Source organism: Manis javanica, chromosome 7 (assembly GCF_040802235.1).
Source record: "Manis javanica isolate MJ-LG chromosome 7, MJ_LKY, whole genome shotgun sequence".
In the NCBI taxonomy this organism is placed as follows: Eukaryota; Metazoa; Chordata; class Mammalia; order Pholidota; family Manidae; genus Manis; species Manis javanica.
Genome location: NC_133162.1, coordinates 30,264,066 through 30,288,586, shown reverse-complemented (window position 1 = coordinate 30,288,586; position 24,521 = coordinate 30,264,066). Strand labels below are relative to the sequence as shown.

The 24,521-nt window shown below is 44.5% G+C and overlaps 1 protein-coding gene across 1 annotated transcript; it reads right to left on the bottom strand.

The window, feature by feature from the left end:
• Positions 1-3,569: 3,569 nt before the first annotated feature.
• On the bottom strand, positions 3,570-10,795 carry FRAT2 (FRAT regulator of WNT signaling pathway 2). The gene is made up of 2 exons (XM_037015793.2): positions 8,853-10,795; positions 3,570-8,063 (listed from the first exon to the last, which is right to left on the bottom strand). Exon 2 carries the CDS (start codon positions 5,611-5,613, stop codon positions 4,912-4,914), a length of 702 nt encoding a protein of 233 aa, XP_036871688.1. The 5' UTR covers positions 5,614-8,063; positions 8,853-10,795; the 3' UTR covers positions 3,570-4,911.
• Positions 10,796-24,521: the final 13,726 nt, after the last annotated feature.

The following is a 24,521-nucleotide window of genomic DNA, read 5'->3' as shown; positions in this document are numbered from 1 at the left end:
CACATGAGGGATGAACTGAAGTTGAGGGGGGATCATTGATGGTCAGCCAGATCAGTTGGATGGCTGTTAGAACATCCAGGCACCAGGCGATAAGGGCTTGGGTGAGAAGAGAGAGGAAAAGACAAGGGACACGTGTAAAAGAAAACCCATAGGCTTCTCAGTATGGTACTGTGTAGCTGTTAGAAGGTTGTCTCTGGGGGCAGACTGCCTGGGTTGCAATCCTGGTTCTGTCCTCTAAAGCTCCTTCCTGTGACCTTGGACAGGTATTTCACCTTTGTAACTTCATGTCCCTCATCTGTGAAGTCTGATAATAAAACTGCCTCATAGGGTTGTGAGGCTTCCCTGAGTTAAAGCCAGTAAAAATGCTTAGGCCACTGCCTGCATTTAGGAACACCACCTGTGTATTGGCATTTAGTAAATATTTGCAAAGCAAACAAATAGGGTGATTTCAACAGACTTGTAGAGACCAAGGAAGTAGGTGCTTGGGGCACAGATATGAGTTGTGGTGCCTACAAGTTCCAAGAAGATGAGAAAGGAGGGACAGTAGCTAAAAAGGGAAAACAGGGCCAACAGAAGGATTTGCTCAACTAGGAGAGACCCCATGCTTGTCTGAGTGGGAAGGAGAATGTGCCAACAGAGGAAGGGAAAGGAACATGCTATAAAGGACTAGTTTCCTCGATGAGGAAGGAAGGATGGGGGTACCTAGTCTGGACAGGTTTGAACATCAGGGTTCAGGGGGATTGCAGGGGTGGGTGTCCCACATGGCAGCGCCTTATGTCACAAACTGTCCTACCACAGTGAGGCCGGGGACCTGACAGTTGGCTATTGAAACAGCCTGGTATAAACGTTTCATGCCTGGGATGGCTGGGTATGTTTCTGTTGTTTTTGAGTGAATGAATCCTCCTTCTCTGTACCTTCCATTACAATAGAATGAAAACTGAATCTGATACCAAGGAGTTTATTAACTGCTCCCCCTTATCAATTGACTGACTCATAGGAGGAGAAATTCACAACCCCCAGATGATAGATAGGCCATACAGGCAGTTTGTTTGACTTATTGATCTGAGTGGGTTAAAAAAAATCACAAGCTGGCTATCATCTTGTTACCTTTGCCCTGCCTTTTGCCCATTTCTTTTTTATTGTCTAAATCAGATTCCACAGCCTAACATAGGTGAAAAAATGGTTTCCTAGGCTTTCTTGAAGGTCTTCCCCAGACGCAGGAGTCATAGTCACCTTTCTCCAGATGTACCACAAATAGACTTTTCTTCAGCTGGGCTACGGAGGGGAAGAACTCACAGTGCAGATGTTCAAAATACACTATTTAATGGTGCTGATGAAGTGAAATTGGATTAACTTCAGGGTTCAAAAAAGATAGTGAAAGTCACTGAGCAAGATCAGATTCCATATACCCTGGACCTGATGACAGAGGATTATGCAGAGATAACACTGGTCCAGCTGTTCATATGTGGGTACCTGGGCACGTGTGTAGACACACTCACATACCCACTAATCTCTTACTCGCCCTTCAGCCTCCTTGGGCTTTTCTCTTGGTTCTACTCTTACTTTCTCTCTGCTCCTTTTATTTACTCTTCCTCCCACAGAGATTTGATGAGTTGGTCTTTGTAAAGTGCTTAGAACAAAGCCTGGCATGTGTAAACACTATGTACATTAGCTAGTATTATTAATACTTCCCAACTGACAGAAACTCCCAGGCTCCATCCACCCCTTAGCAGTAACTGCCAAATCTTTATCTTGAGCTCTGATCTCTCTCCAGCTCCTAGTCATTTATGAGGCAGCAGAGTGCTGTCCCTATAACTTCCCATATGAAACTTCTGATCAGCCTCCCTCAACACACACACATACACACACATACTCACACAACCAGCTTCTCCTTGCCACTTCCCTATTGTTCTGATCCTTCTGGGCTTAAGACTTGGAGAATGTTACCAGGGAAACCTAGGCCTTGGCCCCTTTAGAAGACAGTTTTCTCAATGCTGCCTGCTCCTACACCCTTGATTCTGTGCCCAACAACTCCAAGGGACTGAAGATATCCCAGCAACAATCATTCCTGGGCCGAGTAGTAGAAATGGTCTCCACCACATCACGTGTGTGGTGGAAATGGCCATTGCTTCCTTGAGCAGCTTTCCCAGGCCCAGGCTCTCTACAACCTTTGCAAATAACTGGATCAGTGGCAGAGGCTGAGGTTCATGAGGAAAGGTTTGAGTAAACTCGGACAGAAGACAAGAGGATTGACTTAAGATGAGGTCAGATCTGGCTCTACCACCACCAAGTCCTTCCTCTTCCCATTGTAAAGAGGGAAGTAACATCTTATAAAAGGTGCCTACCAGAGTGCCTGCCCATATGCAGGGCTCAGTTCCCTTTCCCTCCTCCCTCCACCTTGCTTCTCAGGTCCTGTAGATTTTCTCTCCTTGTCTGCGGTCACCATGCTTCATTCCTCAGGGCTGTTCTGGCCATGGTGCAGACCCACCGGAAATCTGCACAGGGCAAGACCTCACCATCTTGGCCCCATGCCCTCATCTTACAGACAATTCAAGCTTCTAAAAGCAGCAGCCATAAACCACTTGTTGTCTGTGCCTCCCTTATGCAATCTTATGGCCCCAAAGCTGCTTGTCGGTTCTTCCACAAGATGTCAAACCTTGCCTCACTCCCAGGGCTCCTTGAAAGAAGGGACAGTGGTGGTGCCAAGAATTATTAGCAGCTATCATTTTTTGAGCACTTAAGTGTTCCAGGCACTTCAGGTCCTTGTTTAACCCTCCCAACTACCCTATTAAGTATTATTGACTAGAGACGGGAAAAGCACAGAACCATGATCTGACCACTGTGACACAGCTGGTAAGCAGGAGGGTTGAGTCAAACTGAGTCACTAGCAGTCCCTACAGCCCCATAGTGGGAGAGTGCTGGGCAGGCAAGGGAGGAGGAGGTGCTGAGCAGGAGAGGTCCCCAAGGAGGGCTGGTTAGCAGAGCTGGGCTATACCAAGAAAGGCTTCTAAATAGGAAGGGGCTCAGCAAGGTTCCATACCCGAGTAAGATGGGGCTGAGGACTGAATAAGGGGTAACTTTGGTTAATCTAACCCATGCCTGCTCAAAGCAAGCCGTTTACAAATGATGGATATATTGCTGTAAAGCCATTTTCCTTTCCTTAGGTCACTGCTCAAGATTGGGTCTCAAAGGAGAAATCAGGCTGGCTTTGCCTGTGCCCTCCCCATTCTTCACACACACAGAATCCAGAGGAAAACTCACCTCCATCCACCCCCACCAGACACAACAGGTCACTTGGCTTCTGCCCTCTGGTCTAGAAAACATTTCTGGAATATGTTCTTATTCCACAAAAGGAGTGGAAGCCCATCTAGTAGCTTTAAAAAACCTGGACTTAATTGTTTGATCTTGTAGAACATCAACCCAGAAGTACTCAAATCCTACAGCTCTGTCAGGATTCTGCTGAGCAAACTGGCTCCAACCATTTGCCTAGGTCTCTCGAAGTGCATGCTTCATTATTAAGTTACCCTCCTTTTCTTTTCCCCACCTTCCACCAAAAAGCCAAACTATGCTCCAAAACAAAAACAGAATTTATTCAGCAGACATTTTAATTAAGAAATCCTATAAATCAGGACCACCACAATTTCAAACACTCCGGTGCGAAGTGTACATCAACAGCTACATCTGGAGGATGAACAAGCCATTGAATCTTTTTTAAAAAATTGGTTTAGCTACCTTAAAGTTTGAGGGTGGCACCTTCCTTAAAGCACCATCAAGTTTTCACAAGTAAAGCCAGAGGTTTCTCCTCTCCGAGACTCACATTTTAAACACGGCTTCCAGTCATTCACAAAGAAGAGCTGTGAGAGGTGAGGATCCTTGGAGACTCAGGGCCCTGGCTCCACAGAGAGCCAGGACAGAGCATAAGAAACAGCCCCGGGGGCTCATCCAATCCCATGCAGACACCAAAGAGGTGGAATAAGAAAGGCCAGCTGGGAGAACAGGAGAAACTCAAGGGATTGTTTACTGCTGTTTCTGAGAAAGCTCAAGGCACAACCAAGAGTGGCCTCAGGGGCAGAGGAAAAGTAGTAGTTATGGAAAGCACAGAAAAAAACAAATAAATCTCCCCACACGACCCTATCTGCCTGTGCATCCTTGGGAAACTCCAAGAGGTAGCAAAGCAGACAGGGCTCTTCTTGAAGCAAAATGAAGAAAATACTACTGTAGCTCTCCCAGGAACCCCCACAGCCTTTCAGGTACAGCAAATCTTGACTTTGAACCACAGCTGACAAGGTTGTCATTTAAAATTCTCCACTTTCCTCTGACCCCTTAATGAAGTTCACATCTCCGGCCTCCACACCTGTTGGGTGGGGGAAAGGAGGGAGCGATGCTAACCCACCAACCACCACGGTTTTACTTTCTTTTTCCCTCCCGAAGTTCTTTGCACAGCAGTTGTAGCACCATTTTCACCGAGCTCCTCCACCGGAAAATAAAGAAAATGTATGCGTGCCATTAGTTTTCAAGTATTGTTATAAAGCCCTCGCGATTCTCGCCCCTTGGAGCCCTATCTTTAAATAATCCAAGCACACGACGCCCCCAAGGGTTCAATCAGGTACAAGTCAATGCAAGTAGCTGCCATAGTTCTCCCAGTTTATCCCAGGTCCTTGGCCCCGAGGTGGCCGAGATAATTCTCACGCGCCGCGGACAAGCTTTGGCCCGTGCATTTTTCCCCATGCTCAAGTGTTCTCCGGCAGCCTCACCGGGGCTGGTACCCTCGCTTGGGAGCTCTCCGCACGCGCCTCCCAGCAGCCTAGGCGGTCGCTCCCCGATCACGACGGCGGCTTCAGCTCAGGGATGGTGACAGGAGGCTGTTGAGTATGCGCAGAGACCTCCTCTTCCTCTTCCAAGGCCCCCAGGTCAGTACAAGGTGCCAGAAGGCTGCAGGGCGACGGAATCCGGTCCGCTGCGGCCGCCTCCGGGTCCAGGGACGCCCGTGGGGCCCGTGACTGCAACCGCGGCGACGGCTCTCTGAAGCCTCCGCACCGCCTCCTTTATGAGGTTCCCCGAGAGCACTAGCTGCTGTAGGAGCCGGTGAGGGTCGTCATCCCGGGCGCGCGCCCCGGCTGGGGGCCATCGTCGCTGCTGCAGGCGGCGCGAAGTGACGTTGCCCCGCAGCCATCCTCGCCGACACGGCCTGGGAAGGGCGCTGAGGCCTGGGGCGAGCTCAGCCACAAAGTAGGGCGCAGCCCGGCCCCGCACGCGGCCGCGGTCCCCCAGGGCGCAGCGCAGGGCTCCCGGGGGCGCCGGACCCACCGCCTCGGCCGGCGCGGGAGGCACAAGCAGCGGCAACGCAGGAGTCCGGGCCTTGTCCGCCCGCACCGCCGCCGGGGGTCGCGGGGGCCGCAGCGGCGGCACCGAGGGCGCGCCCTGGGAGGCCGGGCTATCCTGAGCCGCGTCCAGCTGCAGCGTCTCGCCGATCTGGGCCACCAGCCGGTCCACCTCGCACGAGCCGCCCAGCGTCACCGACTGCTCCAGCAAGAGAAAGCCGCCGTCCTCCTCCTCTTCCTCCCCCTCCGCTTCCTCGCCGGCTTCCTCTTCCTCCTCCCTCCGGCACGGCATGGCCCCCCTCCCGGGCACCCGGGGCTCTGCGGGTGTCGCTGGCGGCTCGGCTGCTCGCGGGGCTCGGTGGGGCGCGACGCTGAGGCCGGGCCGGGGTCGGGGCCGAGGCCGGGGCCGGGCGGACGCAGAAGCCGGAGCCCACCGGGTAGTCGCGCCGCGCGCCTGCAGCCGCGGGAGCCGGAGTCCTACCGGCTCGGGTTGATTTGTAAACAATGGGTGACGTCGCCGCCGGGTCCTACCACCGCGCCGGGGCAGGGGCGGCGGAGCGACGAGGAGCTGGGGCGCGGGTACGTGCGACCAGCGCGGGTCGCGCCCAGAGCCTTCCTGTGTTTAATCTCTCGGTACCTGCCTGTAAGAGGAGCCGGGCGTGGGGAGAGCTTCTTACTCCCCTGGGCCGCAAAGCAGCACAAGAAAAAGGTGACACCGAGGTGCCCTGGGTTGGTTTCTCCCACTGGCAAGCACACACCCAAGCCCTCCTCCTCGGACGCTCCCTCCCTCCCCACGTGTCGGCAACTCTTGGGCGGGCGGTCTCCCAGCGCACCCGTAGGGGTCCGCACCCGGGAGTGGAGCCCGACTGCTGGGCGCCGCCGTGGGGTTTCCGAGTGGTGGGCGGCGGAAAAAGAGTGGGGAAGCTGGGGTGCAGAGGGCCCATTGCAAAGCAGGGCAGAATCGTTCTGAGGTCGGGTCCTTAGAGCCTTTCTCTTCCTCCCAGTGCTCCAGTCCCCAGGCACAGCGTAAGACGGACGCACCACCGCACCGCAGAAGAGTTGACTTCGTTCATTTATATAAAAAAAAAAGTTCAAATAGACATGAAGCGGCAGTGGAAAAAATCTCATAATCATAGGACTCAAACATACTGCACATTTAAAAAGTTTTTCCTTTACAGCCTTTCTCTTTGAAAGTATATTGTACAAACAATATTACACTTTCCCACTTCACATTACACTAAACGGTGTTCACGCTGTTGCATAACTTTGAAAACGTATATTACATAAATTTCCATCAAGTGGCTGTACCATAAACTATTAATTCCTTTAGCGTTTTCTGTTTACCTAATTTCACCGTTGTGTGTGACCTAACATTTTTGTGTGTAGGAATTTTTCCATGTTGATTTTTTCCTAAGGACATATTCCCCAGCAGTCCAGCTGAATTTCAGGTCAAAGAATATGGATATTTTAAGGTTCCTGATAAATTTACCAAATTGTTTTACAAGAGCTGGGTAAATTTACTCTCCCATCATTAGCATGTGAGCATACATTATTCATTGCAACTTCACTAATATTTTGAGTATTTAAATTTTTTTATTTCATAGGCAAAATTGACATCTTTCAGTTTTCATCTTTGGTTTTAATTAGAGCAGTTTTTCTAAATATATGTTAACTAACTGCACTTCCTTTTTTGTGAATTATTTCCCAGTAAGTTTTTATTCCTCAGTTTTTCATATGTATTTTCATGACTGCTTTAACCCTTTCATAAATTTTAATGTAGTCAAATCTACAAAATCCCTTCCTTTGAGACTTCTAACAGTGCTGAAGTTAAGAGTCTTCTTGATACTAGAAAGTTATTAAATATTCAGTTCTATTTTCCTTAGATTTTTCTAATGCCTTGATTTTTTTCAAATCCGTCTGGGATTAATTTCGGTCTTTGGTGCAGGGAGACAATACAAACAATTTTTTTTCCCCAGCGACTTTGTCAGTCAGGGCTGTTATTTCATCATTAGGACAGAGGTGTGTGGGCAGTGTAAACACAAGCTCTGTCCTGGGAAGCTCCCACTTGCTGGTTAAAATGAGAGGAATGGGTGGGGCTACGAAAATTTTGCTCAGTCTGTTGTATAGAGTTGAAAGAACCCTGAACAGGTTGTACAGAGACCTAGATTCTAGTCTCATTCCTGCCTCTTCTTGAGTGTGTGGCTCCTGGCAAATCAGTTTACAAGTGTTTACACTTGTAAAATGGAAAAAATACTCTGTCCTGCCTCCCTCTGAGGATTGTTGTTGGGATCAAATAAGATAATGGGAACAGGCTTTGTTAGGCATTACACAAATGCAATGTGGGATGAGATCCAATGATTTACTAACAGAGGCCTGGCTCAATTCCAGCGATTCCCTCAAGGAAACAGCCAAAATATGAAGGATAAAGGTTCCTGCTTGTAGCCCACTAAATAAATGTACCCTGAAGCCATTACTTCCCTGAACTTGCCCAGTCCCTGGAATTCGGCCTCTCTTGTACCCTGACCTGGGATTGTTTCAGCTTTCCTGAAGTTAGCCCAGGGGCTCCCAGGCCCAAGGTGTGTCACTGTGACTAGTTCTGCAGGTTTTGGTGATGGATCCTTTCCAGACAGGCAGTCTCCCTCCTCCGTCTCCATGGAGGGCTCTTCACACACTTTACTGAAGAGGATTGGAAGCCATTCCCCTCTGAGAGAGTGATTCTCATTTTCATTCCGATGGTACTTACTGGAGAATTTCAAAGGGAATAAAAATTAGAGGAAGGCTTATGGATTTCAGTACAGTTAAATGGTAATTTTTCTCCCTCCTCTCTGTAAAATGATGCCTGCCTGTAAATAGAGAAAAGCAGTTTTATGCTCCATTGACTTTAAACATTAATGGAGCTGGTGTAGCTATTGTCTCTAACCCAGCATCCCTGGAAGTCGTTTTTGTCTTCTTGTCAGGGTAATTCCCATAGTGTTCTTTAGTACTATAGGAAATGGAGCTTTGAGATGACATTAAAAAAAAAAACAACACTTCGCTTTGTAATGTTGCTTTTGTGTAGAGATTGCTATGTAAATCTGCCAGGACTTGGATGTTATACTCTTCATTATAAAGATGAGTTCATTATAGAAGACCAACTCCATTTTCTGGGGGCACATCTCTGGAGAGCTCTGAGAGAAAGGAGTGCTGTGCGGGGTCAGTGGGAGGCTGAGAAATACCCTGGATTAGGAATCACAATGCAAGATACTAGAGAGGCTCAGATGCAATTAAAAGTAATGAGAGGGTATCAAAAAGGGAGGGGATGAGAGCTGTGTGCCTGGCAGGCTACCTGTCTGCCTGGAAAGAGACACTCACAGAGGCTATTCAAAAATCACTTGTGGAAGAATACAGAATTCAAGGGGTTTCTGCATTAGCTTAGACTGCACTGAAATACTCTCCTAGGAGTTTGTCTTCCAAGGACTTTGCTTTCAGTTATCTTCACTCAGAGCCACCAGCCTAGGTGAAGTAGGATGGATACTGAGCTTGAAATCTTACCTGGATCTGGTTACTTCATCCTTCTGTGCTTCAGATTCTGAATGTATAAAATGGGAATGGTCCCTTCTTTACAAAATTATTACATGACCTGTATGGGAAGAATTATCACATGGAAGTCAGGGAGGGGGGAATATTGGAGTCAGGCTCTGAGGAGCAGAAGTAATCTTAGTGATACTCAAATTGAAAAAAAGGTATTGTGAGATTAGTTCTTTCTCTCACCACGGTTTGTTGAGGGTTTGGGGTTTTTTTGGCTCTTTCTGGGCTATATAGTTCTTTCCAGACTACTTTGTAGCATTTGAGGCTTGAGCATCACCTTCCACTGCAAACCAGAGATCTAGGAAGAGCTGCAAGCTGTGTCTAGAAGTCTGATGGACTATTCAAAGTTTAACCCAAACTGGACCCCGGAGATGCCTGGTGAAGAAAATTCCCAGGGAGTTCATCTGCCTCTCAATCTATCTCAGACATATTGATAAAGTACCTTGGTAATTTGACTCCCAACCCTAGTACAAAATTCTCTTCCCTTGTACCAGAATATCTGCCCCAACAGCAGGACCAAGAAAACATTCAGAGGTTTGGAGAAGGCATGCTATACAAGAGGAGGCATGGAATAAGGACACTGTTAACAGCTCGGAAAGAAAGGATGGAAAGGATGATACAGATTATTAAATACCACTACTTCAAACAGCTTTCCTAGATGCGAAGAGAAGAAAAGCAGAAGGCAGTTGAGGTTGAATCGAAGGTGGAAAGGTTTAGAGATAGCTGTCATTATTGCCTGTATCATAGAGATCTTTCTGAGGATACTAGCACAGAGAAAATTACAGCATAGAGAATAATTATGATGACAAGAGTCGATTTAGCTGTAAACCTTATTCTCATACTGTTTTTCTTTGTAGTAATTTTAGGATCATTATGCAGCAGCTTGGCTAGGCTACTCTGCTAGGACAGACTGTATACCAGTATTTAGATCTAAGTTCTGTGATGTCTTTTTCTTGCATCTTTCTATCTTGATACCAGTAATTTATAAGGAATCTATGCAGTTTGCATTTGAATGACTTCACTGTACTTTAGTTCACCTTTTAATTTTAGTTCCAAAGCAGCACTAATAATTCTCTAGGGTTACCCCTGTGTCTTAGAAGCCTTAAACCAGTAAGATAAAATCCAACATCAAGAATTTGAAGCCAACTAACTTATGCAGAAGAAATATAAAGAAAATACCTGGTGGTTTGGCTAGAGCCTTGTGAGGACAGGAAGAATTATAGTTTTCAAAAATTTGAAATGCTGTTTTCAGTAGCAAATAAATGTATGTATACAGGATCTTATCAAACTTTGAGTATGTTTTTTAAAAAGGAATTGTATATTGGTTTGTTATGATTTCAAATCCTAACCTGATTATGGCTTAAGTGAAGTTGTTCAGATCTAAGGTTACATTTGTTTATATTGTGGAGGAGGGTGATATCATCAAAATTGGGCTACTGAGTGCTTATTGATACGAACGCATGGAGGACCAACAATGATGTACCAGGCATTTAAACTTTAAATACCAAGAATTTATAAGTACTTATAAAGAGTGTTTGATTTGGGCAAAACAACTGTTTGTTCATCTATATAGCTCTCCAGGGACTTCGGGGCATTAGCTCCAGCCCTAGCAAGCTACTTACTCCTTGCTAACAATAGTGAAAACCATGCGGCAGCCCCATGTAGGAAATCATCATACCTGACAACACAGCACCTTTGTTCTGTTAGCAGTGAGTTCTAGCAAGCGACTTCCAATTCACGCTGGCAGCTAGACATTAGCTGTTGGTCAGCTAAGCCGATTCTTCTAAGAACCAACTTGTAGAAAGGTGTACCTTAGCTAAATTTAGACTTTATTTCTTTCCTCTCCCCTCTTGCCTGGAACAATAGTGTAATAAATCTATCATTGATTTGGAATATACTTTTTATTCGCTTATTAAAAAACCTTATCCTAGATGCTATGTCTTGTGAAATATTAATTATAATTCCTACAGTGAACCTGTGTTAAATAAATTATTGGCAAAGACAACCTCAGTTTCTGAGCATAATTTCTCCAAACAAAAGGCAAATTCTATGCTGTAGTCCATCAACAGATGAATGAATAAACAAAATGTGGCATATGCATACAGTGGAATATTACTTAGCCATGAACAGGAACGGAGTGTTAATATACTATATTATGCTAAGTGAACAGAGCCAGACAAAAGGTCACTTATGATTCCAAATCTAAAATATCCAGAATAGGTACATTCATAGATATAGATAGCAGGTTGCCTAGATCTGGGGCCAGGGGGAAAGAGGGTGGTGAGAATGTGGCAGGGAGGGGGAATGCCCGCTCATGGGTACAAGGTTTTCTTTGGGCAGTTGAAAATGTTTTGGAACTTGACAGAGGTGGTTGTTGGCATAACACTCTGGATGTACTAAATGCCACTGGATTGTACACTTTAAAGTGGCTAATTTTATGTTATGTGAATTTTATCTCAATAAGAAAAATTCAGTGCTGTATCTGGTATTTGAACTAGTTCTTTGTAACTGCAATCTATCTGCTGATATGAAGTAATCCTGGCTTCATGCTTCCAGTTCAGGTTGCAGATCTTTTTCAACTTTGCGGTCACATTGAAAACACCAGATCACCTGATTCCCTCACTCCCACTACATTGTTTTCCTGGCTGAGGTGAATGGGGTCGTTGTTCTCCCTCAGCATGGAAGTAAAGGCTAGTCCAGAGGCAGGCAGGGGAGCACGGCAGCCTGATGAAGATCTTTAGTGATCCTTCCCATCCCAAAGCTTTCTCCTGGTTCTCTCCCTCTCTCCTTTGTGCTAAGGATATGTGCTGGGGAAGTGGATACCATACAGTGCAGTAGAGGGGAAGGGGTTGTTTTTAATAAAATGACTGCCATCATGATTAACACAGATCAGTGGTTAACAAGGGGGTAGAAGCAGGGAGCTCAGGGAAATTTCGGAAGATGATAGAACTCTTCAGCATTCTGATAGTGGTGATGGTTACACACATCTACATGGGTCTTAAACCTCAGCACTGTACACCAAAACAAGTAAACAAACTACGTACACAGCACCATCTGTTGCTTATGTTGGTGGTTGCATAGGTATATACATTTGTCAGAGCTCAAGGAACACTTACGATGAATGAATTAATTATATGTAAGTGATACCTCAATAAAGTTGATTTTTAAAAGTTTGCCTTAGAACACAAAGGCCAAATGCCCTATGATTTCTCTATAAATCGCATCATATGGGGAAGAAGGAAAGATAACAAATGGGCCACTGGTTACAGGCCATCCCAGGCCTCATGGGAGAGAGAATTTCTTGGCAGAGTCACTATGGCCTGGGGCACAGCTTGGGAGGCTGTAACTCCACCCATCCCATCACCCAACACATTGAAGAGCATCTGCACTGTCCAAGGGACTGTGCCCCCATCCAAGGCCACAGTAACAAACCACAGAGGCAGACTTTATAAAGCCTCAGTTTGTGGTGGACCAAATAATGGCCCTTCAGGGACGTCTTATGCTGTAACCCTGGAGACTGTGAATATGTTACCTCACATGGCAAAAGGGACTTGGCAGATATGATCAAGTGAAAGATCCTGAGATGAGGAACTTATCCCAGATCGTCCAGGTGGGCCCAATGTTACTCATAAGGGTCCATATAAGAAGGAGGCAGGTGGGTCAGAGTCAGAGAAGAGAGGTGCTGATGGATGCAGAGGCTGTTCGGGTTGCTATGGTCGCTGACTCTGGTGGAAGCGGCCTCTAGAAGCAAGGGAACAGGTTCTCCTCTGGAACCTCCAGAGAGGCACACAGTCCTGCTGACACCTCCATTTCAGCCAAGTAAGACCCACTTCAGTCTTCTGACCACCAGAACTATAAGGTATCTGTGTTGTTTTAAGTCACTAAGTTTATGGTAACTTGTTACATCAGCAACAGTGAAGTAATACCCAGTCTAAAACAGAAACTTGTGAATCAATCATTATTATGTCCTAACTTAAACATGGGCTAGAAAAGGATTAGGTACCAAGTGTGGTGGTTCAACCAAGAAGGAACAACTCAGCCCAGTTATAACGAGTTAGGAAATGACTTCCTGTGAATGTAACCCAGGCTGACACCTCAAGGATGGTGTGGTAAAGCATTCACAAAAACCCATTCCCTCTTCCCTGGGAACACAGCTAGAATATGTTTCCCAGACTCCCTTGCAGTTAAATGTGACCAACTGACTGAGGTTTAGCCAGTGAAAGGTGAGCATAAACTGTGGGCTGACCCATAAAAACCTCCCTTAAATAATCACCTGGTGCTCCTTCCTGTTCTTAGAGAGGTGTCAGTGCCCAGGACAATCTTGGAAGCCATTTATGGAAGATGGCAACCTCTGCCCCTACCACCATCACACAACATCTAGGAACACCAGTAAAGACTGCTGGGAGAATTTGAAAACAACTCTACTGTGTTAAGCACTGAATTTCTGAGATTTTTACCACATCTAGTTTACACTAATACAGATGGGAAACGATTAACAGGGAAAAGAGGTGGCGAGAGTTGCACACCAAAGCAACTTGAACAAGCTCAGTATGGCTGGACCAGTATCTGGGGGAGGTAGAGGGGAGTGTGTGAAGGCTGGGGTGAAGAGCAAGCTGCACTGGTGAGCACTGGGTCAAGTGGTGAGCACAGGTGGGCCAAGACCTGATTTGCATTTTAAAAGAGCAGTACTTGGGGGGTGGAGCCAAGATGGCGGCGTGAGTAGAGCAGTGGAAATCTCCTCCCAAAACCATATATATTTTTGAAAATACAACAAATACAACTATTCCTAAAAGAGAGACCAGAAGACACAGGACAACAGCCAGACTACATCTACACCTGCGAGAACCCAGCGCCTCGCGAAGGGGGTAAGATACAAGCCGCAGTCCAGTGGGACCCGAGCGCCCCTCCCCCCAGCTCCTGGTGGGAGGAGAGGAGTCGGAGTGGGGAGGGAGTAGGAGCCCAGGACTGCTAAATACCCAGCCCTAGCCATCCGCACCCAAGGGGAGACACACAATGCGTGCGTGGGGTGCTGGAAACTAGGGAAACAGGACAGTAAGACCTGTGAGTGGGTCCCCGCAGCCAGCACCCCTGGGACAAAGAAAAAAGCAAGTGCTTTTTGAAAGTCTTAAAGAGACAGGGACCCTACACCTGGACGGAAACGTCCTGGGACACTTAGCCCAGCTGCTGGGAATCTTGGGGAACTCCAGGCACCCTAACCTCCTGGGCGGCAGCACAGCTCAGAGGCCTCTCACGGAGATAAACAGCCTCCCGCCCATTTTCCCTCCAACGGGGCTCTGCCATAGTGGAGAAGCAGCCTGAGGCAGTAGGGCAGAGCTTCTCTCACAGTGGCAGGGTAAGAATTAGAAACCCCGTCTGCGCGCAGCTGCCCAGCACAAGCCACTAGGGGTTGCTGTTCTCCCAGGAGAGGAAGGCCACAAACCAGCAAGAAGGGACATTCTCCCAGCCAACACACGCACCAGCTCCCCACAAATACCTTTATCGCCATGAAAAGGCAAAAGAATTTGATACAGACCACACTAACCCAGACATTGTTCCCTGACAAGGAATCTGGGGAGATAGACCTAACCAATATCCCTGAAAAAGAATTCAAAATAAAGGTCATAACCATGCTGATGGAGCTGCAGAGAAATATGCAAGAGCTAAGGGATGATGTTCGGAAGGAGATTACAGAAATGAAACAATCTCTGAAAGGATTTATAAGCAGAACGGATAAGATGCAAGAGGCCATTGACGGAATAGAAACCAGAGGACAGAAACGCATAGAAGCTGACACAGAGAGAGATAAAAGGATCTCCAGGAATAAATCAATATTAAGAGAACTGTGTGACCAATCCAAATGGAACAATATTCACATTATAGGGGTACCAGAAGAAGAAGAGAGAGAAAAGTGTATTTGAAGAAATCATTGCTGAAAACTTCCCCAAACTGGGGGAGGAAATAATCGTTCAGATCACAAGTACACAGAACTCCCAACAGAAGGGACCCAAGGAGGACAACACCAAGACACATAATAATTAAAATGGCAAACATCAAGGACAAGGACAGGTTTTAAAGGCAGCTAGAGAGAGGAAAAAGGTCATCTACAAAGGAAAACCCATCAGGCTATCATCAGACTTCTCAACAGAAACCTTACAGGCCAGAAGAGAATGGCATGATATATTTCATGCAATGAAACAGAAGGGCCTTGAACCAAGAATACTGTATCCAGCACAATTATCATTTAAATATGAAGGAGGGATTAAACAATTCCCAGACAAGCAAAATTTGAGGGAATTTGCTTCCCACAAACCACCTCTACAGGGTATTCTAGAGGGACTGCTCTAGATGGGAGCACTCCTAAAGCTAAACAGATGTCACCAGAGAAAATAAAATCACAGCAAAGAAAGCAGACCAAACAAATACTAACTAAAGGCAAAAAATAAAATCAACTACCCACAAAGGCAGTTAAAGGAAACACAAAAGACCACAGAATAAAACACCCAACATATAAAGAATGGAGGAGGAGGAATAAGAAGGGAGAGAAATAAAGAATCACCAGAAAGTGTTCATAATAGCTCAAAAAACAAGTTAAGTTAGGCAGTAAGATACTAAAGAAGCTAACCTTGAACCTTTGGTAACCACGAATCTAAAGCCTGCAATGGCAATAAGTACATATCTTCCAATAATCACCCTAAATGTAAATGGACTGAATGCACCAATCAAAAGACACAGAGTAATAGAATGGATAAAAAAGCAAGACCCATCTATATGCTGCTTACAAAGAGACTCACCTCAAACCCAAAGACATGGACAGACTAAAAGTAAGGGATGGAAAAAGATATTTCATGCAAACAACAAGGAGAAAAAAGCAGGTGTTGCAGTACTAGTATCAGACAAAATAGACTTCAAAACAAAGAAAGTAACAAGAGATAAAGAAGGACATTACATAATGATAAAGGGCTCAGTCCAACAAGAGGATATAACCATTATAAATATATATGCACCCCACACAGGAGCACCAACATATGTGAAACAAATACTAACAGAATTAAAGGAGGAAACAGAATGCAATGCATTCATTCTAGGAGACTTCAACACACCACTCACTTCAAAGGACAGATCCACCAGACAGAAAATAAGTAAGGACACAGAGGCACTGAACAACACACTAGAACACATGGACCTAATAGACATCTATAGAACTCCACATCCCAAAGCAACAGGATACATATTCTTCTCAAGTGCATATGGAACATTCTCCAGAATAGACCACGTACTAGGTCACAAAAAGAGCCTCAGTAAATTCAAAAAAATTGAAATCCTACCAACCAACTTTTCCGACCACAAAGGTATAAAACTAGAAATAAAGTGTACAAAGAAAGCAAAAAGGCTCACAAACACATGGAGGCTTAACAACATGCTCCTAAATAATCAATGGATCAATGACCAAATTAAAATGGAGATCCAGCAATACATGGAAACAAATGACAACAACACAAAGCCCCGACTTCTGTGGGAAGCAGCAAAAGCAGTCTTAAGAGGAAAGTATATAGCAATCCAGGCATATTTAAAGAAGGAAGAACAATCCCAAATGAATAGTCTAATGTCACAATTATGGAAATTGGAAAAAGAACAAATGAGGCCTAATGTCAGCAGAAGGAGAGATATAATAAAGGTCAGAGAATAAATAAATAAAATTGACAAGAATAAAACAATAGAAAAAATCAATGAAACCAAGAGCTGGTTCTTTGAGAAAATAAACAAAATAGATAAGCCTCTAGCCAGACTTCTTAAGAGAAAAAGAGAATCAACACATATCAACAGAATCAGAAACGAGAAAGGAAAAATCATAACAGACCCCATAGAAATACAAAGAGTTATTAGAGAATACTATGAAAAGCTATATGTTAACAAGCTGGAAAACCTATTAGAAATAGACAACTTCTTAGAAAAATACAACCTTCCAAGACTGACCAAGGAAGAAACACACAATCTAAACAAACCAATTACCAGCAAAGAAATTGAAGCGGTAATCAAAAAACTACCCAGGAACAAAACCCCCGGGCCAGATGGATTTACCTCGGAACTTTATCAGACATACAGAGAAGACATAATACCCATTCTCTTTCTCCTTAAAGTTTTCCAAAAAGTAGAAGAGGAGGGAATACTCTCAAACTCATTCTATGAAGCCAACATTACCCTAATACCAAAATCAGGCAAAGACCTCACCAAAAAAGAAAATTACAGACCAATATCCCTGATGAACATAGATGCAAAAAATACTCAACAAAATATTAGCAAACCGAATTCAAAAATACATCAAAAGGATCATACACCATGACCAAGTGGGATTCATCCCAGGGATGCAAGGATGGTACAACATTCGAAAATCCATCAACATCATCTACCACATAAACAAAAAGAAAGACAAAAACCAAATGATCATCTCCATAGATGCTGAAAAAGCATTTGACAAAATTCAACATCCGTTCATGATAAAAACTCTCAACAAAATGGGTATAGACAGCAGATACCTCAACATAATAAAGGCCACATATGTTAAATTCACACCCAACATCATACTGAACAGTGAAAAGCTGAAAGTTTTTCCTCTGAGATCGGGAACAAGATAGGGATGCCCACTCTCCCCACTGTTATTCAACATAATACTGGAGGTCCTAGCCATGGCAATTAGACAAAACAAAGAAATACAAGGAATCCAGACTGGTAAAGAAGAAGTTAAACTGTCATTCTTTGCAGATGACATGTTATTGTACATAAAAAAACCCTAAAGACTCCACTCCGAAACTACTAGAACTGATATCAGAATACAGCAAAGTTGCAGGATACAAAATTAACACACAGAAATCTGTGGCTTTCCTATACACTAACAATGAACTAATAGAGAAATCAGGAAAACAATTCCATTCACAATTGCATCAAAAAAAATAAAATACTTAGGAATAACCCTTACCAAGGAAGTGAAAGACCTATACCCTGAAAACCGTAAGACACTCTTAAGAGAAATTAAAGAGGACACTAACAAATGGAAACTCATCCCATGCTCTTGGCTAGGAAGAATTAATATCATCGAAATGGCCATCCTACCCAAAGCAATATACAGATTTGATGCAATCCCTATCAAATTACCAACAACATTCTTCAACGAACGAGAACAAATAGTTCGAAAATTCATATGGAAACACCAAAGACCCCAAATAGCCAAAGCAATCCTGAGAAGGAAGAATAAAGTTGGGGGGACCTCACTCCCCAACTTCAAGGTCTACTACAAAGCCACAGTAATCAAGACAGTTTGGTACTGGCACAAGAACAGAGCCACAGACCAGTGGAACAGAATAGAGACCCCAGATATTAACCTATATATGGTCAATTAATATATGATAAAGGAGCCATGGACATACAATGGGGAAATGACAGTCTCTTCAACAGAGGGTGCTGGCAAAACTAGACAGCTACATGTAAGAGAATGAAACTGGATCACTGTCTAACCCCATACACAAAAGTAAATTCAAAATGGATCAAAGACCTGAATGTAAGTCATGAAACCATAAAACTCTTAGGAAAAAAACATAGGCAAAAATCTCTTGGACATAAACATGAGCGACTTCTTCATGAATATATCTCCCCAGGCAAGGGAAACAAAAGCAAAAATGAACAAGTGGGACTATATCAAGCTGAAAAGCTTCTGTACAGCAAAGGACACCATCAATAAAACAAAAAGGTACCCTACAGTATGGGAGAATATATTCATAAATGACAGATCCAATAAAGGGTTGACATCCAAAATATATAAAGAGTTCACGCACCTCAACAAACAAAAAGCAAATTATCCAATTAAAAAATGGGCAGACGAGCTGAACAGACAGTTCTCCAAAGAAGAAATTCAGATGGCCAACAGACACATGAAGAGATGCTCCACATCGCTTATCATCAGAGAAATGCAAATTAAAACCACAATGAGATATCACGTCACACCAGTAAGGATTGCCACCATCCAAAAGACAAACAACAAATGTTGGTGAGGTTGTGGAGAAAGGGGAACCCTCCTACACTGCTAGTGAAAATGTAAATTAGTTCAACCATTGTGGAAAGCAGTATGGAGGTTCCTCAAAAAACTCAAAATAGAAATACCATTTGACCCAGGAATTCCACTTCTAGGAATTTACTCTAAGAATGCAGCAACCCAGTTTGAAAAAGACAGATGCACCCCTATGTTTATTGCAGCACTATTTACAATAGCCAAGAAATGGAAGCAACCTAAGTGTCCATCAGTAGATGAATGGATAAAAAAGATGTGGTACATATATACAATGGATTATTATTCAGCTATAAGAAGACAAATCCTACCATCTGCAACAACATGGATGGAGCTAGAGAGTATTATGTTTAGTGAAATAAGGCAGGCAGAGAAAGACAAGTACCAAATGATTTCAGTCGTATGTGGAGTATAAGAACAAAGAAAAAGTGAAGGAACAAAGCAGCAGCAGAATCACAGAACCCACGAATGGACTAACAGTTACCAAAGGGAAAGGGACTGGGCAGGAGGGGTGGGAAGGGAGGGATAAGGGCAGGGGAAAAGAACGGGGCCTTACGATTAGCATGTATAATGTGGGGGGAGGCACAGGGAGGGATGTGCAACACAGAGAAGACAAGCATTGAGTCTACAGCATCTTACTATGCTGATGGATAGTGACTGTAATGGGGTTTGTGGGGGGGGGGGACTTGGTGAAGGGGGGAGTCTAGTAACCATAATGTTCTTCATGTAATTGTAGATTCATGATAAAAAAAAAAGTAGTGGTACATATACACAATGGAATATGATTCAGCCATAAGAAGAAAACAAATCCTACCATTTGCAACAACATGGATGGAGATAGAGGGTATAATGCTCAGTGAAATAAGCCAGGTGGAGAAAGACAAGTATCAAACGATTTCACTCATATGTGGAGTATAAGAATAAAGAAAAACTGAAGCAACAAAACATCAGCAGACTCACAGAACCCAAAAATGGACTAATAGTTACCAAAGGGAAAGGGACTGGGGAGAATGGGAGGGAAGGGAGGGATAAGGGCGGAGAAAAAGAAAGGGGGTATTACAATTAGCATGTATAAATAGAATGTAGAGGGGGGGCATGGGGAGAGCTGTGTAACACAGGGCAGACAAGTAGTGATTCTACGCTGATGGATAGTGACTGTAATGGGGTGCGTGGAGGGGTACTTGGTGAAGGGGGGAGCCTAGTAAACATGATGTTCTTCATGTAATTGTAGATTAATGATAACAAAATTAAAAAAAAAAAGAGCAGTCTTGGGGCCAAGAAGGAGCAAGCCTCAAAGAAGTGAACGTAAAGGCCAGATGCCAGTTTTGACTGATGGCAAGATAGAGGCCTCCTGCAGGAGGATGGGCTCGAGAGTCTGATCTGGTGCAGCCCAACGCCTTCCTGTCAAGCCACAGCCCAGTTGTTACTGCAAGCCTGCCTTCTAGGCAGCCCAAGTTCCATTTCCCAAGTCTCACAGGCCCAGTGTTTCACAGAATCTTAGTGAGTCTTTCCTAAAGAGGGCAGGTCACTTCAAGCAGGCCATTCTGAGTTTCCCTCCCTGAGTAGTTTTACTTCTCATTTCCTGGGAGAGGAAAGGACAGGAAAGTCCACGCACCTGTAGAGCCAGACATGCGGGTACACTTGAGGCCTTCTCTTTTGCATCTCAGATTGCTGCAGGCAGGCACCAGGACCTCCTTGGAGAGAGTGCTGTTCTGATCCACAGACCCACGTGACCTCATCTGGGAAAACAGACTTCACCCACTGCCTGCCCATTTGGAAATGCAGGTTTGCAGATATTATCTAAATCCATTCTTACCCATGGCAGGCCTGTGTCCCTGGGTCTGGTGAGCTGTCTGTGGCCTGTAGCCTCCCTGTGTAGTCCTGATCAGCTTCAGCAGGGAGCACTGGGTTGAGAGTTGAGTGGCCTGGGTTCTAGCCCTCATTCCTCCAGTACCCACATGCTGGGAACAGCAGTCCCCACTCTAGGCCTCACTGTTCTTATCTGCAAAGCAAGAAGTGTGGACCCAATTCCCGAAGGCTCCCCTGGCTGTGGGATGCTGTGAGAGGCCCGGCTATGATATCCAGACCTGTAATTCTGAACCCTTTCTCATATTCCTCTCACAATGTCAGGATGACCAGAAGCTAGTCCCTAAAAGGCTGACAAGACTGGCAGGCATTTCTGTGGTTTTTGCTATTTCCAACTCTGTAAAATGGACATAATAAAACATCTAACTCAGGACCTGCTCTAAGCAGGGACTGAAGAGGCAGCTGGCAGCCAGCATCAGCTTCTCAGCCCCAAGTGAGCCATGGCTCTTGCCTTGTGGCCTGCCCCGCCGAATGCCCACCTCCAGAGGTCTTCTAGCCTCGTGGTTCATTCTTTTCTCTCCTCTACTATGTGGTTTTAGTAATTCTTGCCTAGCAAGCAGTCTTAATGTATATTTGGTTTTTATTATATAAGTTGGTGGATGTAGATTAACTACACATTTAAATAAAAACTGCTATCTCCCCTAAAAGACAGACAAACCTTGCCTGGTTAAATTAGATAAGAATTTAGGTAATAATACCTAATATTTATTTGTAGTTATTACATGCTATGTACCGAACTTAATGCTTTATGTATATATTTTATTTTATCCTCAAAACAAATGTATGAGTGAGGTATGAGTGAAGTTTCTCTTAGGAAACTGAGGCTGGAGAAGTAGAGTAACCAGCCCAAGGTTGCACTTCAGAAGTGGGGGACTGGACTTAGCAGGAGCAATTATCCCAATTTGCCTGGGCCTCTCCCAGTTTTAGCCTGAAGGTCCAGCATCCTGGAAACCCCCCAGTCCCAGGCTAACCAGGACAGTTTGTCACTCTTGACTCATTCTCAGCGGGGCGCAATGTTGCTCCTCAGGGGACATTCTGTAATGGCAGTTATCATGATGTTACTGTTGCTGCTAGATAACCTCCCACCTTCTCCTTAACACGACATCCCTACAGAAGTATTATTATCTCTACCAAAGCACGTCCCTCCTCCCAGGAGGGAAGGGGGTTGATTTGGGAATACTCAAGATGAAGGGCACCTACGTTTTATTTTTAACCAGAACCCACTTTCCTGCCTAGGTTGGGGCTCCCTGGGACATACTGCTTTGACAATCAACTGGTCAGAACCATTTCTGTGGGCTCTGAAGGTAGGGCAGGGTGTTTCAAGATGTTATTTGATTTTGGTTTTATTCAACTATGATGAGAAAAACAATCAGGAGATGACTGCCATTGAAAAGGCAGCTCGTTACTCATAGGTCCCGAGATCTCTGAGCCTGCCTGTCCCATGCCGCCTTCAGCCAGAAGAACAATGGCTGCCTGTATCAGAAGAGCAAAATCAATGAGTAATTCCCTGAGCTGTTGCCTCTGAGAGTTTGGTGCTCTCCTCTAAACCTGGATTTTTTAAAGGGGAATTTCCCTTTCTCTTTTCTGAACAATAAGAATACATTGCAAATAAAACTGTCTTCAAACATGGTTGAATAGTGGTTTCCACACAAAGAGAAAATCCTCTAAAAGGTAAACAAGTATAAGGTAGGAACTTCAGGGGCCAAGTGTTTTTAAATAGTGGTGACTACTCTGCAGAAGTGGTCTGAAGCCTCAAAAAAATTAAACAGGATTACCATATGATCCAGCAATTTCACTGCTGGGTACATACCCAAAATGGAAAGAATTGAAAGCAGTGACCCAAATAGATATTTGTACACCCATGTTCATAGCAACATTATTCTCAATAGCCAAAGGTGGAAACAACCCAATTGCCCATCAATGGATGACTGGGTTAACAAAGTGGTATATCCATTCAGTGGGATACTATACAACCTTAAAAGGAGGAAAATTCCTACACGTGCTACCACATGGATGGGACTTGAGGACATTATGCTAAGTGAAATCAGTCAGACACAAAAGGCCACACATTGTATGACTCCATGTATATGAAATGTCCAGAATAGGCAAACTCATGGAGACAGAAAGTAAATGGCAGGGGATGGTGGCAAGGGGAGTAGGGCACGGGGAATGACTGCTTAATGGGTACAGACTTTCTTTTTAAGGTGATGGAAATATTCTGGAATTAGTGGTAGTGGTTGTTCAACACTGAACATATAAAAAAAAGTTATATACTTTGAAAGGGTGAATTTTATGGTATGTGAATTATATCTCAATAAAGCTGTTATTAAAAAAGATAACAATAAAATACCATGAAAATTAATTAATTAAAAATTGGACAAAAGATTTGAATAAGCATTTCACTAAAGAAGATATACAAATGGCTAATGAGTACACAAAAAAAGATGCTCAATATCACTAATCAAAGGGAAATGCAATTTAAAAACCATGAGATTCCAGTGCACGCCCACTAGAAGGCTATTAAAAAAGAGAGACAATACCAACTGTTGGCAAGGATCTGTAGGAAGGTGGGAATCTTAAGATGTTGGTGGGACTGTAAAATAGCTGCTTTGGAAAACAGTTTGGCAGTTTCTTAAAAGATTAAACATAAACTTAGCATATGACCCAGGTATTCTACTACTAAGGCACTACTCAAGAGAAGCAGAACCATACACCTGTACAAAGACTTGGATGTGAATGGCTCATAAGTGCGTTAATCATAATAATCCCAAACTAGAAACAATCCAAATGTCTATCCACTGGTGAAAGGATAAACAAAATGTGTGTATATCCATGAAATACTATTCAGCAGTGAAAAGAATGAACTACTGATACATGTCAAAACACATGTGAATCTCAAAAACTCTATGCTAAGTGAAAGAAGTCAGACACAAAAGACTACATATTTTATGATTCCATTTATATGACATATCCAGAGAAAGAAAACCTATGGAGACAGAAAGGACAACAGGGACTGTCTGGGACTGTGAATTGGAGCAGAGAGTAACACCAAACAGGCATGAGGGAACTTTCTGGATTGATCGAAATGTTCCAAAACTAGAGGCTGGTGATCATTGCACAATCTATAAATTTACTAAAAGTCATAGAACTGTACCATAAAAAAGGGTTTTTGACAACTGAATGAACTTTGTCCAGCCTCTGCAGTCAGTAAACAAGGGGCCCAGCTTCTCTCTGCTGAAGGTAAAGTTCCCTCCAAGCACAGCACTGAACTTCAGGTTTCAGTTTGCATACCACTAACAGCCACGTCTCGCCCTCTCCTCCACTGGCACCACCACCCAGCACCAGCCAGCACCCCAGCCTAATGCACCACCTGCTCCTGCCAGGATTGTAACAGCAACTTCCCAACAGGTCTCCTTGTTTTCCCTTGCCTGTTCCAATCTGTGACTCACACAACAGCCAGTGAGCTTTAAAAAAAAAAAAAGCAAGTCAGATCAGGTCAGTCCTCTGGATACTGCCCCCACCCCCAGAGTTAAGGCTCCATGCAACACCACAAGCGGCTTCTCTAGTCTTTGGCTGCTCTGCTCTCTACCCTGTTGCCCTGGTAAAGCACCCCTGGCCACCAGTCAGTTCTCTCAAGAGGCCAGACTCTTTTTGGCTCCAGGGCCTCTGCACAAGCTATTCCTTAGTCTGGAGCATGGCCCAAAAGCGCA

Coding starts and splice junctions, on each gene's coding strand:
- FRAT2 (XM_037015793.2), bottom strand. CDS start 5,613: ATGCCGTGCCGGAGGGAGGAGGAAGAGGAAGCCGGCGAGGAAGCGGAG.